Genomic DNA, 23,948 nt, shown 5'->3' with positions numbered 1-23,948 from the left:
TTCTCTGGTATACCCATTGTTGCTCATCGTTAATGGGAAGAACCTGTTCAGTGCAGCTGGTTCATCAGAGCCCCGTCTGCTGCCTGTGCACTTGCTTCCCCCTTGGCAGCAGCATTGTCCCGAAGCATCGAGCAGCACCCTTCAATTAGTACCTTTTAAAAATCTTAATGGATTTCAAAAACTTCAGGGAAGTTGAAATGCTTAGGTTCAAGGGCTTTAATCTCATGTAACTCAAAGTTATGGGAGCTGAAAATGATCTAAAGATACTGGAAGAAAATTTGTTTGAAAGAGTCATGACAATATCCTGATTTTTGGGTGCCTCAATTTATTTGGAGAAGCTACTTTTGACTGAAGTATAAAACCAGGTATGTGGAGATAGGTAGAAATCAGGTTTCTAGTTCAAGCTTATAACAGATCTTAGATATAATGATTTAATTTAATAGACAAGAATTCAATTTAAGAAAAGAGAAATTAAAAAAGATGCAGAGTCCTAAAAAGAAGGTGGATAAAAAGAAGACGGCAAATCTGAGTGAGAAGCATCTTTTTTCTAAGTAAAATCTTCACAAATATTTGTGACTATGTGTATACGCAAATAATTTAACAAGTTTTAATAGCTGACCCACTTCTGTCACGCTTCGCTCTTCTCAGTGTGCATTCATTCAGTGGGATTATTATAGTCTATTTTTACGGTAGGCATATGTGATTTCAGGTACGAATGTCTCTAAATTCTATGTATCGACGTTGACGTTTAGCACAGACCCCGCTATCTGGTTGGGTCTAGAAGCCCCATTTCAAATTTAAAAGGGGATATCAGAGACAGCATTCATAGAATTAATTTAGCTTCTCCAAATAAATTGAGGCACCCAAAAATCAGGATATTGTCATGACTCTTTCAAACAAATTTTCTTCCAGTATCTTTAGATCATTTTCAGCTCCCATAACTTCGAGTTACGTGAGATTAAAGCCCTTGAACCTAATGGATCTAGAAGCCTCATTTCAAATTTAAAAGGGGATATCAGAGACAGCATTCATGGAATTAACTTTGGTGAAAGTCTCAATTTAATAGCAAAGACTAGGTATTAAAGATAGCCTTGTGTCAAAGAGATCCCAAGCCTACCAGATTCTTGGGACATCTCTTCCTCTGTGATTTAAACATTGCTTGCTCTATTCTGACCATATAGTGTCGTTAGGACATCTGAGCAGTATTATTGTGAAATGAAGTAGTTTTTAAAAAGATTTGAGCATTAATCATAAAGTTTGCAGCACTGTTGAAAGAAGTTTGAAAAGAAGCTTCCTTTAAGGCAGTTGTGTTCATCAAATGATGTTATGAGAGTAACATATATTTAGGTGTTTCCAATAAGGCCACACTTTAGAAGTGATTTAATTAAAAGACAGTTTAAGACCACCGGATCTCATTTTGTTCACTTCTCTGTTGATTTTTGTTACCCATCACTGTCATGTATCAAATAGCAGAAGCCTATAAAATACTGTCAGCCTCTGCAGAAAATGGTACAACCAATGAACCCATCAATACCTGTTTAGGAATACCACTTGTAATGAGTGTTTTTTTGTGCCAGGCTTTGTGTTGGGGGTGCGGGGAATCTGTTTAAAAGGGAGAAACCTTTCACAATATTTGTAATTACAAACTTTAGCCTAAAATTATCTTTCTCCTCACCCACTGGTGCTTATAAGGAGTGCATGCATAAATTGTTAGCGTGATTCCCTTGGGAATAAATGAGAATGGACTACTAAAAGTAATAAAGCATAATTGGCATGTGGAATTCCCAAGCGATATTTGGGAAACACGAATTAATCTTCTATGCTGTAATGCAGCTGCTATACCTTTGGCATACCCCTATGATGTTTTTTCCTTTATTGTTTGAGATAATTTCTTTCATTGTTCTAGGGTTCTATAATTATTACAGTAATCACAGTACTGTGACTCTGAGCCATTTTCCTTTTAAGAACATGTTCCTCATTTGTGTGGATTACAAAAATTCCTAAAAATAGTTTCACTTGCTTTGGCCCTTCAATTTTAGTATGACTGGTAAAGAGTACTTAGTAATCCTTTAGTAGAGACTTTCAGGAACGTGGGGTTTGCTAGATGAAATGTGCTCTGTCCTTGTCATACTGTTTAATTAATGGAGACTTTAATGTAAAATTTAAAAAGTGCATTTGAATTTGAGTTGGAAAATGTCTTCATTATCCTGAAAAGACCCTTGGCGTTGTGGATTAGACAGTGCAATGGTACATTTGTAGAACTGCGTCAAACTGGAGGTTATGTCTCTTTGGCATGATAAGAATCTGAAATGCTCAGTAATAGATACAATTTATTGACATTTTTAATATTGCAATATTGCCATCACTGAACTTAGAAGAACATCGTTTGAAAAGCCTGTTCACCGAATAGTTTGCTGGAAGTGACAGGTAACTTTAAACCCATGTACAGAAACAGAAACCCCATATGGAAGCGATAAATCCCAATAGCAATTGGGAACAACAGGCTGTGTTGGAGCAGAAAAGTTTTTGTTCAATGGATTTATTTGAAGAAGTAAATGGAAAACACACTGGACAAAAAATTAACTGCTGTTAAAATGATAATACAGAGATTGAATCAACTGACCAAAACCTAAAAACAGCAATGGCAAAATAGATGGTTAAAAAAATAGAAGGATGCAAAAGAGTAAATAAAAGCTCCTGAGGAATGCATATGATCAGTATCTGTTTTTTTTTTTACACTTTTTAATGCATTTTATCTGCCAAGGGAGTATTTTTAACTATTAAGAAACATGGGATTTGGTATGAAATGCATTTTCACGTGCACATTTGTGTCCATGTAAAGTTTCTGTTCCTTAGCGTATGCTCCTGTAGAACATAGAAGATTTTGAGACTTACCCAGAAGAGCTAGTGTGTCTGAGGCAAGGATGTTTCATCTGTAGTATGAGGCTTATATGGAGACTTGCTGGTAAATCCAGACCTTTGACACAGCGGAGGTCTGTAGTAAGGAAAAATTTCAAGAGCTTTCTTGGAGATGGGTCTATGTTTGTGTGTGATTAAATCCTAGGAGCTCAGTATCGTCATGGTTCTAGCCCACTCTCGAGCAAAGTACATTTCTTTAACCTACCTTCCAAATTATGTAAAAATATGTATTTTTTTTTTTTTAACTGAGCAACAAAATAATTCATTGTTGGGTACATTTTCCTATTGAAGAAAAAATAAGAAAGCCAGCTGCAGTTGTTAGCCATACCACATACGGCACTGCTGTTCAGCAGTTGTTACGATGATGATGACGTGGTCAGCATAAGAAACCTTGAATAGCAGAAATCAGTGGCAAAATGCTGAACGATTTAAATATACATTTTTCCGCATGAAAGAAGGCAAATATTATCGGCAGAAACAGTATAGAGTACTCTTCAGATATGAAGATAACGTGACGGTGACAGTCTGCCACAAAGCCTTCTTCTGAGTGTTGGATTCGAGTCAGATTTTTTTTCCCAAGAACAAGGAAGTACAACAGCAAAGACGATTTCACCAGTGCAATTTATGGAAGAGTAGTCATGTCAGAAGAAGGATCCCCTTGGGATTTATTCCAGTGCTATCAAAGAAAAGCAAAATAGGTCCAAGAAGTCTTTGGAGATGAGACTTAAAAACTCTTGGGAAAAGTAGGTGTATTTCTAGATTATAAAGAATCTGTTTTCATCTTCCAGGTTTTTTAAGTCTTATACAGTAGAATTGTTGAGGATTTGATTTTTCCATTCTGATGGCGATCTTATATCAGGGTATTCCCACTGATTTAAGTGGAATTATTCTTGAACCCTGAAGTTGTTCATTTGATGCGGTCTTCATCAGGTAACTCTCATGGCTGTCTGCCTTGTGGGGCAAAGAATTATTTCCAAAGAAATAAAGAAGAATTTCTAAAGGAGATGTCCTTCGGTGCCTGTGTTCACCTACCAGACCCTCATCATTAAATGTGACAGCTACAGGGCACTACCATGAGATCTGTGGAGGCAAATCTAGAAGGAGTGCTTAATATTATCATTAATTTTGCTTATACTTGATTTAAAGGGACTTTGTCTCTGGATTGCGGGAGGGTGATGGGCATCTGTTGGCGGCCATTCCATGTTTTCCTGTGCTCAGAGCAGACTTCAGTGCACCAGCAACAAAGGTTTTGTCATTAAAAACAATGACCCTGCCTAAATTGTAAAGCAACAAAATGATGTGCAGAACAATCATCAAGTGACTAATGAGACCAAACAAAGAACTTGCAAACAAGCCCAAAACTATTGACACTAGGAAATACAAAGCTCTGGGGTAAGGGAAAGTGCAAAGTGTGTTTATGAGCAGCGAGCTGAAAGGCAAGCAAACAGAAGTCAGGGCACTTCTTCTCTTCTAGTGTTTATTGTTCCCATGTTTGCCGTGATGAAAGCTCCTTCTCTAGGTTGGGGGAAAAGAGGAGGAAACTAAGATAGCTTCTGCAACCTTTCTTGATTTAAATAGACACGTTATACATTTTGCAACCTTTTGCATCATATTCTCTTCCTACCTTTTGGTCTGCTTTTTGTATTTCCACTCCTTCCCACATTTTTTTATCATTTCTCCGCTCCTGAGCGGTATGGATATGGCCCCGGAATATCTTTCGCTTCCTTGTTCACAGCTGGCTGTTTAAGAATGCACTTCTGAAGAGCATGCAGTCATGCAGGATGTTGATTTAAGAAAAAGAAAATAAGAAGAAACAGGAGAAGCTAATCAGCTTGACAGCAACAGTACAGTCAGAGTTGTAAAAATTCTGTAAAATTATTTTCTATGAAACTGCAAGAAGGAGCAGAAGCTGGAGAGGTGGCAGAGGATCTTTCTGTAGGGACTCTTGAGTTACTGGGCCAAAACCTTCTTCAATTCAAGGAGATATGAACAGGCTGGTGGCTGGGGAGGTAGAAGAGTTTGCCCTATGTGCAGTAAGGGCTAGCAAAGTAAAAATGTCTGCAAGTTACTACCCCTTTTGTTTGTTTAGCTCATACTTTGTGTCTGACAATGCTCGACATTCGAAGAAACTACATGCTGCAGGAGTTGAGGACGACTGAGGTGCCCAGGATGTTTGGCTGTCCACCTGTACTTTAGGGTTGGTACCTACTGAAGTACTTCCGGAGTAGAGCTGAAGATGCCATGTTACAGAGGACGCAATCAAAAGCAGTTTTAATCGGGAAATTCAAGTAAAAGTAGAGTGGTTTTGCTGCAGTATTTAATTTTTACCAATTGTTGAAGGGACCAGCATGAGCAGATGAACAACATTCTGCACAGGAATGCACACCTTGGGTAAGGAACAAATGCTGGTCTAACTCAATCATTATTTAGAAAACCCTGTTCACATCCCAGGTAGCTGCATAGCAGCAGTCATCTAAGAAAAATCAAGCGTTTCAGTCTCATCCTCCTTTTTACGCTTGCCTCTTCGGGACCGGTCCCAACTCTCATAGCTCTGCATTTTGAGTAGCAGCTGCCTGCTGCAAATTAGAGTCCTTCCTTGCTCTGTCCAGATGTATCTTCTTTAGTGTAGTTGTGTTTCCCTTTTGTGGGACCCCGCTAAATTCCAAATATTCACCGGCAGAACTAGCTAGTGTTACTTCACCAAGAGTGAGTTGGACCTGGACCTCGGTATAAAGCAGGCTTATCGCTACAGCAGCTTTGGATGCGCAAGGTTATCCTGGGATACAGATAATTTTATGGCCTTAGCTTAGCACTATTTTGTATTGGATGCAGACTGTGGGGCTGTACTACTGCGTAACTTGAAATTCTGGTTTTACAGAGCTAAGCTTAGCTGGTCCTTTCTCCTTGTAGGCTGAAGAAATCCAGCACTAACTTTTTGATCCAGAGAAGAGGGTAGAGTTTTGTCATCAGCTTTTCTTAGCAGCTTTCTCTACTTGCATATATGGTTTAGCAGAAAAAGAGGATTTTTTTCAAATGGCGAGCTAGGCAGCAGGCTTCCAGTCATTTTTAAGTCATACTTCAGACTTCAATAAGTCAGACTTCAGACTTCAATACTGTGATTGGTGCAGACAGTTGTTCCTACACGATTGCAATGACTGAGAAATGCAGAAGCTCACGGTATTTTTATGTCAGCAGATACACGGTTGCTGCAGGCATGCTGTTCAGGGACACTTCTCTTGCTTTGATCTTGGCTTTGTTGGTAATTTATATATAGAAGTCGCGTTTTGTTGACAAATACTCACAGACCTGATTTACTTTTATGTTAGGATGTCTTGATGGAGAAGAAGGGTATCTCAGCAGTGACAAATACTGCAGTGATGGAAGAATTTAAAAAGAAAAAGACTTAAAGAAAGCAAGTTCCTCTTCTGTATTAGGAGAAATTGATGCCTAGAATAAATTACTACCAGGAATCAGCATTTTTAAGGGAAAATCACTGTGGAATGTAACTGTTAACTGAAAAGGATGGGTTTTCCTGACCTTCCTTCCTTTCTCTCCCAGTGTCCTTGGGAATTGCTGTTAGGTATCACTGATCCGAATATTGCTGAGTTTGGCAAAGCCAGCTGATTCAAGTTGTTAACTTTATTACTTCTGAGTTTTAGACGAGGTTTTAAAATACTCTATCCTTCACTGTCAAATAATAGGAGATCCTGTTGCTATGCTTGGGATAAAATACATGCCAACTACTTTTGTTCTTAACCTCTCATAGACCCAGAAGGATGCTTAAGCTAATGTCTTAATAGTAATAACTCCTGTTAACAATTCAGCTATTATGGTACGTACCCCAACCTTTCCTTTTTATGTTCCTTTTTATATTCTGAGCTATTTGCATATAAAAATTAAAACAGTTGGGGTCTCATTTACCGGAATCATTTGACTGAAAATTCCCAGACTGCACCTTCCGTGAGATCACACTGTTTATTTAATGGATTATAGGCATAAGTTTTAAACACAAACACTCAAAAAGCTTCACTCAGCATGCATGTTATGTAATTTATGTTGGTGGGGGTTAATGTTAAGTAAGAAAAAGTTTGGAGTAGTGTTACGGAAAATACAAGATGAAAAAATAAGAGTCCCTGCTCTTAATGGGTTACAGGTTGTTTTCGAAACAAAACAGGTCAGGGATAAATAAAACAGGGTTTCTAATGCAAATGAGAATAGGGTGGTATAAGAATTTAGTTTGAATTTTTAATAGGCTACCTAAAATAGAGAGAAGATATCTGTGATATAGATCTCCCTTTTTATTTGAGGGGTTTGCTTTAATTACTAGACAGGAAAATATGTCACATTACCATGATGCAATACCATTGACTTCATAGAAAAGTTATCACTCCACAAACACAATGATTTTTGTTCAGTTCATTTAAAACTTTTCCTTATCTTTTCATTTTCAGACTGTAGTCCGGGTGGGGCAGGGTCAGGTCTAATTTTGTTATGTTACCTCCACCCATGTAAGGAAATTCTTTGCCTTCAACATCAGCTGTATTGTTTCCGGCAAAGTGGTGGCAGCTTACGAAGCATTTGTCAAGGTTTTTAATGCTCGGCGTAGGCAAAATTAGCATAGGTAAGCTGTTGAGTTACATTAACTCACAAAATTGTGAGTTACAAATGGGTGTTTACAAATGAAAATTTCATTTGATCCACAATCATCGTCTTATTGAAAGTGTAAGGTTCCAGTGAGGGTCAGGGAGTTCGAAAATATATAAAAATATAAGTGCTCATGTTTAAAAATACATAATTATTTCTAGGCAGTGATGACTCAGATGAGACTAGTATAAATTAGTCAGTGAAAACCCATGTGGCTTTACAAGTGTGGTTTTAATTGTGGGTTTTTTTAACTTAGTACTGTAAGGTCCACGTTTTGGTGCCTGGTGGATTCAGATCACTAAAGGAGAGGTCTAATTTGAGCACCTGAGTTTAAACTGTAAAATTATTATGCAAAGCTTCAGCACGGCTTAGCAGTTTCTGTGCAAGACAAACATGAATAGAATAACAGGAATATTTCAGAAATAAATGAGATAAAATGGAAGACCCGCCCTTGGTGCCTTTGCATGACTTTGGTCTGCATTATGCATGGGTCAAATAATCTCCATTTTTTCTTTGGGATTTGAGAAGGAATAAGTCTTTTAAAATAAAAAATGCATAGTAGTTTAGCTTGTTCTCCGTCTTCTCCAACAAATTCAGATGGTAATTTTTAAATGGAGTGTGACTGAGACTTGTAAATGTTCCAGTGGAGAGACCTCGAAGTACCTTACGTGAATAAACATGACATGTTCAACACGATGTCTTTCTACATCGTGCATTATCTTCTTAGATTAAGAACAACGTCCCAAAGGCAACCAAATTATACTAACAATATCTAAAATAGTTTTATTTACAGCTTTGCTTTTGAGGAAACCGTTATAGAATGTAGGATGATTAAAGCTAGCGCATATGAGTTAGAATAGAAGTTAGTTCCTAAAATGTTTAATATAATCTCTTGAATTAAAAAAACCAAACCTCCTCAAAATGATGATCTAAATTGGGACTGAAATTTTGTTCCTAGGAAAACTATGTTATGTTATACTTGAAACTTTATTTTGAAATCAGAAAAATGTTCTCCACCCCCCCCCCATCATTTTATTGATTTGAATTAACATATAGGATTTCTTATACACTTTAATTTGGTTGTGTATCCGTTGCCTTTGTTAACAGTTTCAATTTTTGTCAGTCCTAATTTCAGCCATTATCTGCTAAAGCTTGGACTCAGTTGGGGAAGTAGCTTTTTACCTTCAGTATGACAATTTCACTGTAAAGAAATCATTTCTTAAAAAACATTGACTTTTTTCTGTCCTTGGAAATGGTAATTCTGTGGTACTTAACTTCATATTGTCTTATTTCTGATGCCAGATTTGTTAAAAAAAAAAAAAAAAATCTTTATTTCCTTTTGAGGTTGGAAAGAGGCAGGTTTTTCAGTCTGATTGTAATACAGTAAGTGATTTAGTAATCTTTTGAGATTCAGAAAGAGAACAAAAGCCATTGTAGTGGAATAATGTGTCGGGGTTTTTTGATTTTTTTTTTCTCCCCCTTAGTTTCCTCTTCAAGTTGTGTGATCAGAAATTTTGAAAAGACTTTTTATTTCAAACCTAAATTGTGATGTTCGGTGGTTTGGGTCGGAGTGTTTGTAAGTAAATGAGATTCAGATTAGGTATTATAAAATCCCACATGAATGTTAATTTATATTGTATAGTTCAGCAAGTCAGATCTTTTGGTTTAATAGTAATGTATCCAGCTTGATATAATAATTACCATTTTATAGAATGAATAGAGACGTTATCATTGAAAGCAATTTGTAACCAACCAGCTCTCTAATCCTGTAACTGATGGGATTGCCACTTTTTCTGTGCGACGATGAGTTTTTTAGCATGTGTTGGAGCTGCGCGCTTAGCTGTGGGTTTACTTGGCCGACAAATGTGCCCGTGTTGTATTGCGCTGACTTTAATAACTTCAATTCTGGCAGCTCTCATCGGTATTTAAGAACTTCATCGTATTGAAACTGCTTTTAATTAATGAAAGGAGAAAGGCTGTAACACAGTTTTCACGTGTTGACAGATTTGTGTGCTTCCGAATATTTTGCCACGCATTTCTTTGATGTTCTTTCTTATATGTCTTTCTTATATTTCTCTGTATCACATTGCGGGAGTATTCTGGCATTTTGGCACAAAACTTCAGAGCTGTAGTCATTGCAAGAGGAGCGGGGAAATAATGAAGTTTAAAAATCTTTTTATATTCCTAGACCTACAGAATAGAGCTGCAGGTGAATTAATTCCTAATGCTTGGTAGATAGTAGTTGCGGAGAATAAACACGTGTTGAGATGGGCTTCGTCTCACTCAGCTTTCTATCACCACCGTGTAGACGTGTATATCTAAGCTAATTGTCCGGGCGCTATTTACGGTCAGTGAAGAGGAATAGGCACTTAGCATGCTGCGTTTCATCTGACCTATTTTAGCCATCTAGCTTCGAGGGAGATGAATCACACCACACAAGTACCAGCTTCTCTCCACTGACTCTAAAAAGCACCTAAAAGTGACAAACTCCAACGTAGATGTCTGCGCTGTAGAAGTCTTAAGTTAAATAACATGAACCCCTCCTGCTGGGTTTAACATAGAAAGAACATATGGGCTTGATAGGAAGGCAGGGGGAGCGAGCTCTGAAATACTCGTTTATAGCATACTGGAATGAAAAAAATCACAGCTGCTTTGCAAACTGAGCATTTATAATTGCTTTGCCAAGCTTAAACTATTTATTTACATTTATTAGCAGAGTTGCACTCCAGCCCGGTGTTTGATCTGAAGAGCTTTAGGAACAGATACGTCGATCATAAAAGTCTGCAAGTTCTGTTTTTGGAGAGTTTCAGGATTGTCATAGTCGTGCAGCAATTCTGAGAGCACAACCAGTCTTGGCAATTTTATACATCATTTGTATTCTCTGAAAGTGCAAGCCAGACCTGCTATCGGGACTATCCGTATTTGATGTGAAAATAAATGCCCTTGAAACGGGATGCTAACTTTGGCGCTCGTATAACTATGATACTGAGGGCTCATCCCTTTAGCGTTATAAAAGCACACGCAGTGTTAAAATCCTCATGCTAACCTCGGCCTGTGCCTTACGAACTAAATGTGCATCGCAAGATGAATTCCAGTGCCTAGACCAAGAGAGACAAGAACTGACGCTGCGTACGTGTATTGCTGTAGGTTTTTATGGATTTGCGGTGGGGAATTTCCCGACATCTTTGTCAAATGAACATCCCAGCCATAAGCTCATATTACGTAATTACTTTAATCAGAATTTTTTTTTTAAAATGATGCTTAACAGCATAGTTGGTAGAGCTGACATCACTTGTAAGAGCTTATAGCTCTTTCCCAGCCATACGGTGCGTCTTCCTTTGCTTAACAGAGCCTTCCCGTGGCTGGGGGCCTCAAGTAGCTGCCCCGGCTGCTGACCCCTCGAGACCGGCCTTTGATATGGGAAGCTGGCAGCATGGCTGAGTGAGCCGGCGATATTGTGGTGCCTTGAAAGAAATTCCCATGTTTGCTGCTGGTTTGGCATGGCAGCCTATCTGTTTGTTTTCTGATGGCCATAGTTTTTGCACTAGCAAGTTTGAGGCAGGTTTAAGGTCTAAGGTTGAAGGAAAGAATTAGCCTGTGCTAGGAAGTACTTTACACTTGGCAGCTGGAAGATGAAGAAAACAGTGGAGTATAAAGTGAATTTTGGAGTATAAAGTAAAATTTTGGATACGAGAATTCCAGTCGCACAATTTGATTATTTTCCTCAAAGCATCCTTCACTAAGGATGCCTGTATGCTAAGTTTTAATTTCATCTGATGGTTGCTGTAGCTGTGTGCTGATGGTGGGTGACACTTTTTGCAGAAGGAAAATCTCTTCTGCTCTTTTCGTCGTCAGTTCTGAGTGATTTGTGTCTGCTTTACACGTCTGTTAGCCTCATCTTAAATGTTGGGCTTGATTTTGCTGGGGCAGAAACTATTTAAGGCTTGCGCAATTTCACACACACCCCCCACCCCCCACCCCCTGACTTTTCAAAATGATTTAAATAATTAAATGCAATTTTATATAGAAATGCATTCCTGAATCTGTTGAAATCTGGTATACACTATTTCAATGAATATACTATTTAAATGGATAGCTGTGACATTTTGTATATTTAAATATATTTTTATATCTATAAATATATATTTTTATATAAAAGATATATTTTTATATTTACATATAGATAAAATATGTATTTGAATCTATCCAGAGTCGAATATTTAAATGAAATTGTCGGTCACTTGCAAAATCATACATGCTTAATACAGAACTTGCATTAAACCTACACGTAACTTAGGCCATGCGATGTGATTTTACGGCTCTGGTTGCAACAGGGCTTTTGAGTTTGAACTTTGATGTCATCCTCTGGTAACTACTAAGTTTATGATACATTTTTGTTACGTATATGGTATTTCTGTGGACAAAAGAGAGAAGTTGTGCTTATGTGAAACGGCAGCTGTCGATCAGCAGGTTTTAATAAGCAAATAGCTGTGTATGTGAAGCGTGCAGATGTTGGGTGGCTTGGTAATGTCATTTGGAGCGCGGTACAGTGACGTAAGAGTGCTCTGGCTGGTAGAAGCCCCATATCCTTGCAGTTACTGGGTCCCTTTCTTGACATGAATGACATCTCCCTGAGCGTATTCGCTTACCCAAACCTGACCTCACTCTTCTGCTATGGCCGTGTTACACAACTGGATGGAAATCATCTAATAAAACGTGGTCTGGGTACGGTGCTCTGTGGTGCCATCTAATGGAAATAAAGCACTGTCATTCCTCCGCGTCAAAAATGAAAGATGTCCACCTGTCACTATCCAGGCTAATAATTATAGGTGAATATGTGTTAAATTATATGAGCAGCTTACAAATCTAAACATGGATATTCATGAATCATATACAAAAGTACACATTGCTTTTCTTAATTTCTTCCTTAATTTTCTCAAATTCTTTCCCTCATACAGGCTCTTGATGGAAATGTATATGATCACCTTAAGGATTATTTAATGGCATTCAGCAGGACTGAACTAGAGACATGCCAAGCTGTACAAAACACATTCCAGTTTTTACTGGAGACTTCCAGCAGGGTAAGTTTTTACTGAATGATCCTTTGTAACTGAATACTTACAGCATATATAAGTTCCCAGGCTTAAGATTTGCTTCCAAAATAACGACAAAACTGAATGGTTATTATTTTTGGTTACTCCTGAGTGGTATTAAGTTAAAAGAAACTGGACAGTTTTCTTGGGGAGAACTGGGGAGAATGTTGCCACCCAGATTGCATTCTCATGAGTGCATTTACACAGTGCAAGACCTTTAGAGAACAGAATCAAGAGCTGTGCAGTTATACTCACTCTGCGTGCTTGGAAAGAGAAATTGCAGCTGAGTTCTGCACTGGGTAATCTGGAACCGCATTAGTCATCCATCACAGTAAAGCCCTGTGAAACTGTTTGGATCATTTCTTAATAATTGACTGTCAACTTAAAAATCAAAATATTACTCCTTTGAATTAAGAATGGCAAATACAGAAAACAGATTAGAGTCTTGTCAGAGACGTGGTTTGTTTCCTCTGTCGAGCAACCAGAATCAAAAATACGTGATCGCTTCCAGGATAATTTTGATGCTTCAATAATTCATCTGCTGGGCTAAAAACCAAAATAATTGCCATTGAGCTCAAACGAGCTGCTTTGGTGCAGCCATAATATTCCTTTATACATATACCTTAACCACCCACACAGAAACAGAGCTCATTAGTGCAGGGACTTATGTAGAAACAACATATTTAACACGTTTCTTACTCACCTGCAAGCATGCTGACTCGCACCTTATTGGATATAAAGTGAGTGGATTAAAAATTGGCTTTGCGCTAGCTTGCCTTTGAATTTACTTGGCAGCAACTGTAAAGATAATGAAAATACCGTTTTATCTTCTATTGGAAAAGCACTTTCAATAATTTACCTTGGTGTATTTCATTCAGGTCAGCTTTAAATATCTTCCCCAAAAATGCCGGGTTTGAATCTTTTAACTAAATATGTTTATATATAATGTCTATGTATTCATAATTAATTTCTCAGTATTGTATTCCGGGCTTTGTGATCAGAATATTTGGAGTGTTGCCTGTCTGGGACTTTCATCTAACTAAACTGTCATTTCCAAACAGCTCATTTGCGTAGGAATACCTTCATCGTATATTTGTGTGCGCCGAGCTTGTGATAGCTTGTGTTAGCAAGCCTCTGTGTGGCCAGAAGCCTGCAGGTCTGGTTTATTTTATACAGTAACGTCATGCCGCATGTTTGAGGAAAATAGTTCTGTTTCTGCTTTACTAAGTCAGTACAATGCCTGGAGAGCGAACAAAAATGTAAATACAGCTGTCAGGTCTGAACAGGATTTTTACAACTGGTTTATAGCTCATCAGCACCAATTTTCTTGCAGTTCAAGAATGCAGGGAAGAAAAATTTGTATTACATTACTACTGAAAACGTGTGTCGTGCTCAGAAATACTAAACACATTAATTGGTGGCTTATTCCATGGACGTAGGCTTTGCTCACCCTTTCTTTGGAACTTTAAGCATTTCCTGGAGGTCCACGTTGCAGGAATCCGCTCAAAAAGGAGAGGTGAATCCGGAGCAGAAACTCTATATCAAGAGCTATGCGTGTGTTTCAAAAGTAGCTTGAGTGTTAAACACGTACCAAATTTGTTAGCAATTTAGTAATTTGGAATAAAAACCAGCTTGCTATCAAAGCAAAGATTTAAATAATTATTTTGGTTTTTTAATACTTCACCTGTTCTTTGTTAGTTTTAAGTACAAGATCACAAGCTTGCCAAGCTACGTTTAAAAAGATACTTTAGATCATTGGTAGAAATGCTTTCTTTTTTCCATCTGAACTATATTTCTGTTTACAGGATGGAATTAAATTATATTTGCCTTAGGACGAGACAAGTTGCTTCCCAGAAGTGCCTGCTTACCTCTTGAATGTCGGAGAGCCAGAGGTGGCTGCTTCGGATGGGCAGGGCTGCGCTGTAGTCAGCTGCTCAGGAGACTGTCAGTCACCTCATGCTAGTGCAGATTGAGGGAAACATCTCAAAAACAAGTTTTCTGTATAAAATGAAGGTTTTTCGCAGTTTATCGTAACACCGTTTGTTGCGGCTTTGGAGGTTTTATTACTGCTAGGTTGGGGTGACCCATGTCATTCCTCTGGCACGTTCAGGAGATATTACCCTCTGACACTGAGCGTATGAAAATGCAGTTTAACTGCCTTTTCACTTGAACAGTCTTATTCAAGACTTGCACTTCTTGCACTTCTCTTTTGGAAAAAATCTGATTTTCTTTGGAACATTTTCTGAAATTCCATTTGCTGTTTCGAATAACATTTCTGTGATGTTTCTAGTTAGAAGCTTCACCAACCTGGGGCAAATAATTTCATTTATGCACGTCTCTGACTATGCCTTCTTTCTGCATATGGTATATATTTAACGTTTGATTTCAAGTCTATTTTAACATGTCAATTGACATTGACTTCATAAAGAAACTGCGTGAGAACGTTGACTTAATTTCTGAATAACAGGAAATCCATTTGGAAAAGTTGCTGTTTAATCCTGAGAATACTCTGTTGCTTAGGAGTCTTTTTATTTTCTTTTTAACAATTGTCAAATATGTTGTGCAGAATGCTGCAGGGTATTAATTTGCTGGACTTGCACACCCTCCCGAGTCTCACGTTATGATAACGGTTGTTCTCATTCATAACCAAATATTGTTGCTTTGAGGGAAAATTTCTTACGAGTGCTGTCGTAAAGATGTTTTTTCTTCTTTGAAGAACTGAGTTGCTTTTGAGTTAGAGGTCTACAGTGAAAGCTGATTGCGTTAAAATAACTGTCTAGGTTTTCATGTCCTCGGTAACTACACTTCGGGGGTTTTTCTAATTGAAGTTGGTTTAAAATAGTTTCGAATATTTGACACGGCACAGAGTTGTGTGCTACGGTCAGTGCTCGCATGGAGCTAAAGGACTATGTGAAGGCTGGAGCTGTTTAATGTAAGCGATCTCGATGCCGTGGTCAGTGCTGAGCATCAGCTGAAGCTGCAGATGATTCCTCCTTTAGTATTTTCCAAATTTCTATTTATGGCAATTCCTAATACAGACTCCTTGTATGCCTTCTCTGTATGTTTTCTACGCATTTGAATGTGTTTATGTTCAACTGCTCAAATTGGTGCAGTAATTATGTACTTTACTGTTTTAAATGAGAGCATTATTGGCCCTGGAGGACTCTTTACTTTCTTTAACTGAAGATTAATTTTTACAGTTTAGTATTTCGGTAACACAAGCATCAACATTTTGACGCATTAGAGAACATGTTGTATTTACCATTGTACATACAGTGTAATCAGAATTCTCGGTCATACACAATGCTGCTGCTATTTCTGGATGAATACCATCTTTATTATACACTGCTGTACGTTTAAACCCTCAGTTTGGTAGTAGATTTTTATAACTTCATGCTGCTATTTATGCATTTTCATCAATTGTAGCAGAGAATACTCTCTAGAGTTCTTCAGCCAGTGATACTATTTTTTTCATATTGCAATCACTGAGTTTTTCTTTATAAATATGTGTAAATTGTGACATAAGAGATTTGTTTAGGGCTACGTGTCATGCTATCTGAAATGTATCATTAAACGAATTTAGTAGCTGAAGTAGTTTTCCCTTAACAAAATGCAAGCTATGAGAGTTTTCTCTGAAAGCAATCTAATATAGAGAGATGAATTTTGCAACTGATTTTGTATGCATTATTCCCAATAGTCTCTTCAGCTCCTGCAACTAATAATTTGTGTAAAAATAAGACATTTCAGCTTAAGAAAGAACTGTGTACAAGAAATTATCCACAAGAGGAGAGAAAAATATTGATGGTAGTGACACCACATACCGTGTACTTGATAGTTGACTTTTTTCCCCTCGTTTTACCTTTGTGGCATTTCTCGTTGGTTAATGGCAGGCATTTTGTAGGTCTCTCTTGTTCAGCACGTGTCCTGCCAGTCATTTTGGAATAACGGTGGGTAGTACTGCCCAGAATCAGGGCTTGTATTTCCTTTGGTTGCATTCCAGGTTCTGCTGCAGATTTGCTCTTGTTTGAGACAGTGTACTGATTTTACTGTACAGCATGTTTTAAGTATACAAAATAACCGGTCGAAATGGCACTTGTTGTTTTTCAGGTGGTGCGGGATTACAATCTACAGCTGTTTTTACAGGAGAACTCTGTGTTTCACAAACCGCAGCCTTTCCAGTTCCAGCCAAGTGACAGTGACACTGTAAGAACCCTGCTGAATTCCTTGATTTATTTGTTCTTGCTCTATTTTTAAGAATGTTGTTATAAATGGGTAAGAGAATAGTGCTCACTGGTATCCCAGTCTGGTTTAACCTCATGCTATATTTTTGGAAAAGAAAGGGAAAGTGGCCTGATTCCACCAGCTCTGCTTGCAGTTCGGAGGTAATCATAACAAAAGCATCAAACAGGCTCAACGTCATCCACAGAAGAGCTGAATCTTTTTTATTTCCAGACTCTGACTAGCAGTCCTGTGTTTCTCTGCTTTCAGAATAATTCTTACTACATTTTGTTAGGTTTTTATTGTGCTGGTGAGGTTCTTATAACATTCACTAATACTGGGTTACAACATGTGTGATGCTATGCCAAATAAAGTGTCCGTATACCTCTAAATTACTCAAGGAATACCTACGGATACATATAAGAAGTTATTGATTTAAAGACAATACTGTTAAAACATTGCATTCCAAAATAATCTTGGAAAATATTATTTTGGTGCATATGTTGCTTCCAAAGCAATCATTAATGACATTGAAATGGCATAAATCATAGTACGTAAATACATTTCCAAAGAGCACTTTAATAAAAGTGGATTGTTGATGTCCCACCGACAGTACTAACATTATTTTAAGAAATAACAGTTTCAAATAAGTCTAGATCTTTAAAAAAGTTAACCTTCTGCAGCTTTTTATTACTTTAATTCATTAGTAAACTGACTTGGACAGAAATATCTTGATCTCCAGTTCAGGTGACTAAATTCAAGAACCCTGTTAATACATACGTAAGAGTGATTTTTCCAGACATACTAACATCTAGAACACAGTTTCCTTTGTCTTTCCATTTTAACAACCTGGGATTTTGATTTTTTTTCCAGCTCCTTTGTATGGGGTCAGTTATTTACATTAAGTTTTTGGTTGTTCTTAATAGAATGAGCAGAATCTTTCTAACTGTCTTTGCCTTGCCTTTCTAACCTTTGCTGCTGTGTGTTTTCATCCTTGTGCAATCTCTGCATCTAGAGTTTTAATGCAGTTCAGCTCGTGGATATTGAGCCCTCACCTGTCAGTGCTATGAGAATGACTATAGCAGAGGTATATGGTAGTATTTATGATCAGCCTTTGGCGTTTGTGTCGTTATCGATATGCATGTGGCTCGGGATGCTGAATTTACACTCGTGTAGAGGTGGCAACAGAATGCATACTATAAATGCATAAATATATATATGCATAAAATGAAAAAAAAAAAAAAAAAAAAAAGGCTTTTTCCACCATGAGATTTAAGTTAAAGAAGGAAAACCAATTTAACTGTGTTATTTGTGGGGATCAGCGTCACACTTATCTTTTGCATTTGTGCAACATTTGTAACTGATATTCTAATCTTTTGGGGGCATGACTTAAAATTTCACGGCTCAAGATAGTGATGTGTATAATTGGTTACTTCTCTAATGTGAATGGAGAAGCTTGTATAACAACTGGAGGCTATTAGTATGCACTGATGAAATGCAGTCCCATTACTAATTTAATTTTGTTCTTTTTCCAGAGGGCTATCCTCATGTAAAACAGAACTGTAATTCACTCTTATTAAACCCTTCAACATTAAAAATTACATGATTCTTTGACGTGGCACTCGTGTGGTCTGACAGCGTACACGTGCGCTGCTTGTACTGCTTAACTTCAGGAGCTTTTTAAAAGGCAACGAATGGGGCGTTCGTGTCTAAAGCTGTCGCAGTACCTCAGATGCAGTGACTTCTTTACTTGGCTAACTCACTCGGGCTGTAGAATTACTGCGTTTCTTCATTGCACTGCATTTTCTGAGCTTCTAGCTGCTTATGCTGTAACCTGTTTTCACGAAAATAAATGAGTTATGCAGGCTTCTTCATGATCCATAGAATTATGCTCAGCTACCAGGGTCCTACCTGGGCAACTGCAGGTTACACAGTCACCATTTTTAATCAATAAGTACAAGAGAATGAGGGCTTTTTGCTCAGGCTTTTGAATTTGTTAGAAATTGTATGTTTTCTAATTAATCGAACAACATTTAATTGAAGAACAATTATCAAGCATTCTTTTGCCACCTATTCTCTTTGTAGATGATCTGCAGAGATTATCAGTTGGCTTTTAGTTTTTGTGGGTTATGCATGATAATTTTCACACCAAAGACTAACATTGAAAGAAATATACGTTGCGTAATACATCTAATCAAATGTTTAATATTAACCTTTTCCAAGAACAAATTATGGCCTCTCTTCAGACTAAATACCTGATACACTGTGACTGGGGTCAAAGTTTGGAGCATTTAAATATTACTGGAATGAAATTGTAAATATTGTAGGGAAGAAGAATGTTATAAACCTATATGGATGTGGAACTCAGCTATAGGAAAAGCTCTGAATGCTTTTATAAATTCTAGCTTTTCATGGTCCATCTCAAAATTTTGTTTTATGAGGGGAGAGCTGTTGCCAAAGAATAACTTAGAATGGATTGCCATGCAAGCCTTGAGTCAGGTACAAAACCCACAGCTCAATTTACTTTCAAAATACTCTCAAGGTGCACAGTCAGAGCCTCCAAAAGAGACTATTCCTGAGAAAAGGTAGGTATGAAATGGTTTTCCATCAATTTTCAGGATTTTTGTTTCCCCAACGTCACACTAACACTGGCTGGAATGTAGACTCTTGAGCGTCCACAGAGAGAAGCCCACTACAAAATAGTTTACATTAATCAACTAATTTCCATTATCTAAAAAAATCATTTTGAGCTTAACTTTATACATTTGTTCACGTTACTAAATTATTTAGATTGTTTCAGTGTCTCAGTTAATTTCGACTGACATAAATTAATTTTTTAAAAAAAGGAAGTTTTAAAAATTTTTTAAAATAAACCATTTTCCTCTAAGGAAATGGTTTGTTTTAAAAGTATTCAGTAAGAAATCATTGATAAATTCCCAACCAGCTTTAATCCTTTCGATAAATGAATTCACAAAATGGATTGGGCCTTTACGAACAGCAAGATGGAAAAAATAAAAGGGTCTTTTGAAATACCTTTAGCCTCACAAGAAAAAACAGTCAGCACATGCTGACCTTACACGGAGGCTGCTGCTATATTCAATGTAGTGACGGTTTAATCATCAAACATCCTCCCACGAGGCAAGTGATATTTATTAAGTCCGCAGAAATCTATTGCGTTGAAAACGATACCGTCCCCGTGCTTCACAGATAAGCCCTAGCCATAAGAACAGGGCAAAATATAAAGGAAATTAGCCAGCTTTTCTCTGTTTCCTGTTTGGAAAAGATTCTTTTTCCTTGTACCGCATGTTATCATGTGAGAAAATGAGCCAGACAACAAAAACCATGTCCATGGTGCGGGAGGATAATGGCAACAAAAAGCTGACACTAAACTTTCAAGGTCTTTTTCCTGTTTTTTATCTACGTGTTGCCCGTGACTATAGTTTCCCCTGTACATTACTGATGCTGTCGTTTTCTTTGAGCATGCAAGTAAAAAAAGTAGCCAAATCTTATTTGTATGCCAGCTTATGGACATGAAAAAAAAAATACATTTTTCTCACTGTAATTTGCAGAAAAACATCATCTCAGTAAGACCGGTGGAAAGTTTTGGAGTTTCACCCCTCGTTACTTGGATGTCCAAGTTTCATGGATAGATTGTGAGAATAAGGTTGAATTTCACCTCACTGTCATACGCAGAAGAATATCTTGAATTTCTGAGCAGCTTGTATTAAGCTATGTAATATAAGTGATATAAGCTATATAATATAAGTGATATACTTACAAAAGGACATCATTCTTGCTTGTGGCAAGGCATGTTTTCTCAGCTCTGCAAGTGCTCAGGGGTTTGAAAGTAGATAGAAATTACTGTATAGGGGGGAACGAGGACTCGGTCTTTATCAGGCTTTTAGCGGGATTGTGTGCATGCATACAGAGGCAGAGGTATTTCCACATTTCAGCATTTACTGTTGAATTTATTTAAATATTTAAAATGGATGTAAAACTTACTTAGTATTAAATAGCGTTAAGTATTTTAAAATTCCTTCGCTTTCTAAATAACGTTATAATCTGTTTTTATAATTATTGAATATAAATATTGGATGTTTGATACAAATATTTAAATACAAAGAAGTTCATGAAATATAAACTGCTAGTAAAAAATAATCCCTCGTGTGAGTAAGCCTGAACTAACAAGTCCAGAGAATGCACTACTTTTTCTGTATTTAGAGTAGTCTTCAATACCAGAACAAAGTGATTGTTTTTAACTCTAACTTTTTTGAAGCTCAATACACCCAAAAAAGTTATGATTGAATTTTATCAAAGTATAAAGTATTAGGAATTATTGCTGAGGAGAAATACAGCCCTTCAGAGAAGGAAACATTCCGCAGATGCAAGCAGGAGCCTGGCAAATTCCCTGTATAACTTGACATGTCTTGTGTGGCCAACGTGACTAAAACCGATTTTACTTAATTCCCCCCACCTCTGTCGTGGTTAAAATAAGGTCTGAGATATAATACTCATAGATGAGGTTGATATTGAAAATTTAATTTGAAGAAAAGGGAAAGTCCACACCCTAGAGTTACTGGCTCTCTTATCTTGGGTTGAATTTTAACATCGTTTCTGATTACTGTAAGTATAATGAGCTGCAATTGGCTCACTACCTAATTGATTTGATTTTAATTTAGAGAGCATGCTGTTAGCATTCTTTTTTTACAGTCAGGAAACACGGTTTAAACAAAGCTCTGAATAATTTCTAACAGTGAAGACTAGAGAGCAGAAGTAATACTTGAAAGAAGTGGCCACTTAAGAAATAGATCTTTGTTTATATTGCATTGAAAATATCTATGAAATTAATTTCTCTGTGTCAAAGCTGATTCAAAAGGTACTCTTTTTTTTTCCTTTGGTTACCTAATGAGAGCAATTTTTCTATAGTTCTAGTTATAATAGAATGCACTATAGATTTTTGAAAAAGTTGGATGTGAATGCAGCTGCTGTGATAGCTGAGGCAAATAAGAATAATTATGAGGGTGAGAATGGAAGTACACTAATGAAAATAGACTTCACTCTAATTTCAAAATTAATTTCAGTGAGAAGATTAAAAACTTTTAAAGATAAGTAAGATTAAAATTAAAAAAAAAAATATTTGTGGCTTTTAATCTCTGCTGTATAACAAAAGTGCTTAATGCAAAAACATCAGACACTAGGAACAACAAAGCTGTATTAATCACTGCCATCTAACAAAAACCAGTGCTTTTAAGATTCTAGTCTTTCCAAAAAAACAACCAAAAAAACAAACCCAGAGATGGGAAAAAAATAGAGCTACAACCTTTACACTACCCCTATCCTAACGTGTTTGGCATCAGCTGCTGCAACAATCTGTGTGCACAGTATGTTTCAGAGGAGATTTCTAGCTAATGGTCATTTGTAGGTTAGTTGTGAGCCTCCAAAATAATGATTGAACCAGAATTTAAAGCTAAAAACCCCCTAAAAACCACCTGGATAAATTATTCCATACATATGGCTGTACAACTGTTCCTTTCATGGGTACTTTTAGTAAGGAGAGTTTCAGTTACACCAGATGTCAGACAATAGCTTCAGTATTTGTTGGGATTTAAATATTTTGCTATAGAAAATTTCTTTAGTAAAAAAACATGCGGTCATGGTAGGACTATTTTTCAGCCCAGATGATGTCAAAAAGTCCCAGATCCTCTTTCTCTGTTCAGATATCCCAGAACCATCTTTCTCCTGATGAGTTTAAATGTAATTATTTTCTTTACTCCCTGCCTGATAGGATGTTCCTTATCCTTCTGCACCCCCCAGCACTTGCCACTGCAAGAAGAGATGTTAATTTATTAGATTAAAAAGCAGAATATGCTTATATAAAGCAGCGATAGTCAGTTGGTTTGTTTTATGCTTTATCATACCATATGTACAGAGGTTTATGTAACCTGTTAATAGTGGATGTAGGTCCTTTTTTATTCTCCTGAGTGGAAAAAAACCCCTGTATGTGAATAATCTTTATTTTTAAAGATGGGGGTGTCCTGTTTATCACGCTAAAAATTTACTGAAATGCAAGTCAGTCCTAGCTCACTCTTGGCTAAACTAAAATTAAATTAGTTCTACAATAATAGACTAAAATGAGCACCAAACTTGACTCACGATTTTCTTAGAACTGCTGTGTTGAGCTATCAGTTGTGTGAAAAATATCATACATACCCCTTCCTCCTCCCCAGAAGTGTCGATCATAAAGTTGAGCTTGCTTTTCGACATTGGCATGGTAACCTCTTATTTTCACCTCTTTAAAAGAAATGGCTGTGATTTTTAGGTGTGTTTTGTGTTGGCGATTTGCGTGCAGTAAATGTTTACTACTTTTTTCCTTTGTTGGAGTGAACTTTTTTAGTCTTCAGCTACAAAAATAAGGAGCTTTTAGGCTTGAGAGCCAACTTCTTTTCTGCTCTTAAAACTGTACATGTGCCATCTGCATCCAGATATAACTGCGTAAAGAAGAGAATGCAAGCTGGGTGTTTGTCCCTGTCATAAGGCAGTTCTGCACCTGCAACAACATTTCAGACAAAAATGGAGAAGCGACATGTGTCTACAGACTAAATGCATTTGTTAATTTAAGAAACAGCATTGCTGGCCTCTACGCTCTTTAGCTGGTTGGAGTCATCTAGTACTTTCTGTTGGTTTACTGATTGAATTTTTAGCACTAAACACTGCTTTCACTGTAATCCAAACCCTGAGAGAACAGCAGAATGTCCATCTATGTTTAGCTCAGGTTTTTTGGCTCTTCCTTCATTCCTTGACCATGGTAAGTGGTTTTGGTTTCCCTCCTTTTTGGAAGAGGTTAAATCGAGTCATTGGACGTCTTGCCACCACCAAATTCCAGTCCTGAAAACACTTAAGCAAGAGCTTAATTTAGTAAATCAGGTTAGGACCAGACGCTTCAGTTCCCCCACCTTCTTCCCTACACTTCTGATTTTTATGTCTATAGCAGATAAATCTCTGGTTTAGCTCCTTTCTTCATACCTATTTCAATGGCAGTGGGTTTTTTATTTCTTGCTTCATATACCCCTCTAG

At 37.2% G+C, this 23,948-nt stretch overlaps 1 protein-coding gene across 1 annotated transcript in view; it reads left to right on the top strand.

Annotated features, from left to right (window-relative positions):
• Positions 1-23,948, top strand: part of FCHSD2 (FCH and double SH3 domains 2) — a 164,728-nt gene that overhangs the window by 107,154 nt on the left and 33,626 nt on the right. The window contains exons 9-10 of the mRNA XM_075491298.1: positions 12,522-12,644; positions 16,764-16,859. Coding sequence (XP_075347413.1) covers positions 12,522-12,644; positions 16,764-16,859 — 219 coding nt within the window. The remainder of the gene's footprint in view (positions 1-12,521; positions 12,645-16,763; positions 16,860-23,948) is intronic.

The sequence above is a fragment of the Mycteria americana genome, chromosome 1 (genome assembly GCF_035582795.1).
Source record: "Mycteria americana isolate JAX WOST 10 ecotype Jacksonville Zoo and Gardens chromosome 1, USCA_MyAme_1.0, whole genome shotgun sequence".
Classification (NCBI taxonomy): domain Eukaryota; kingdom Metazoa; phylum Chordata; class Aves; order Ciconiiformes; family Ciconiidae; genus Mycteria; species Mycteria americana.
The sequence above is the reverse complement of the archived record's forward strand: the minus strand, read 5'-3'. Positions and strand labels throughout refer to the sequence as shown.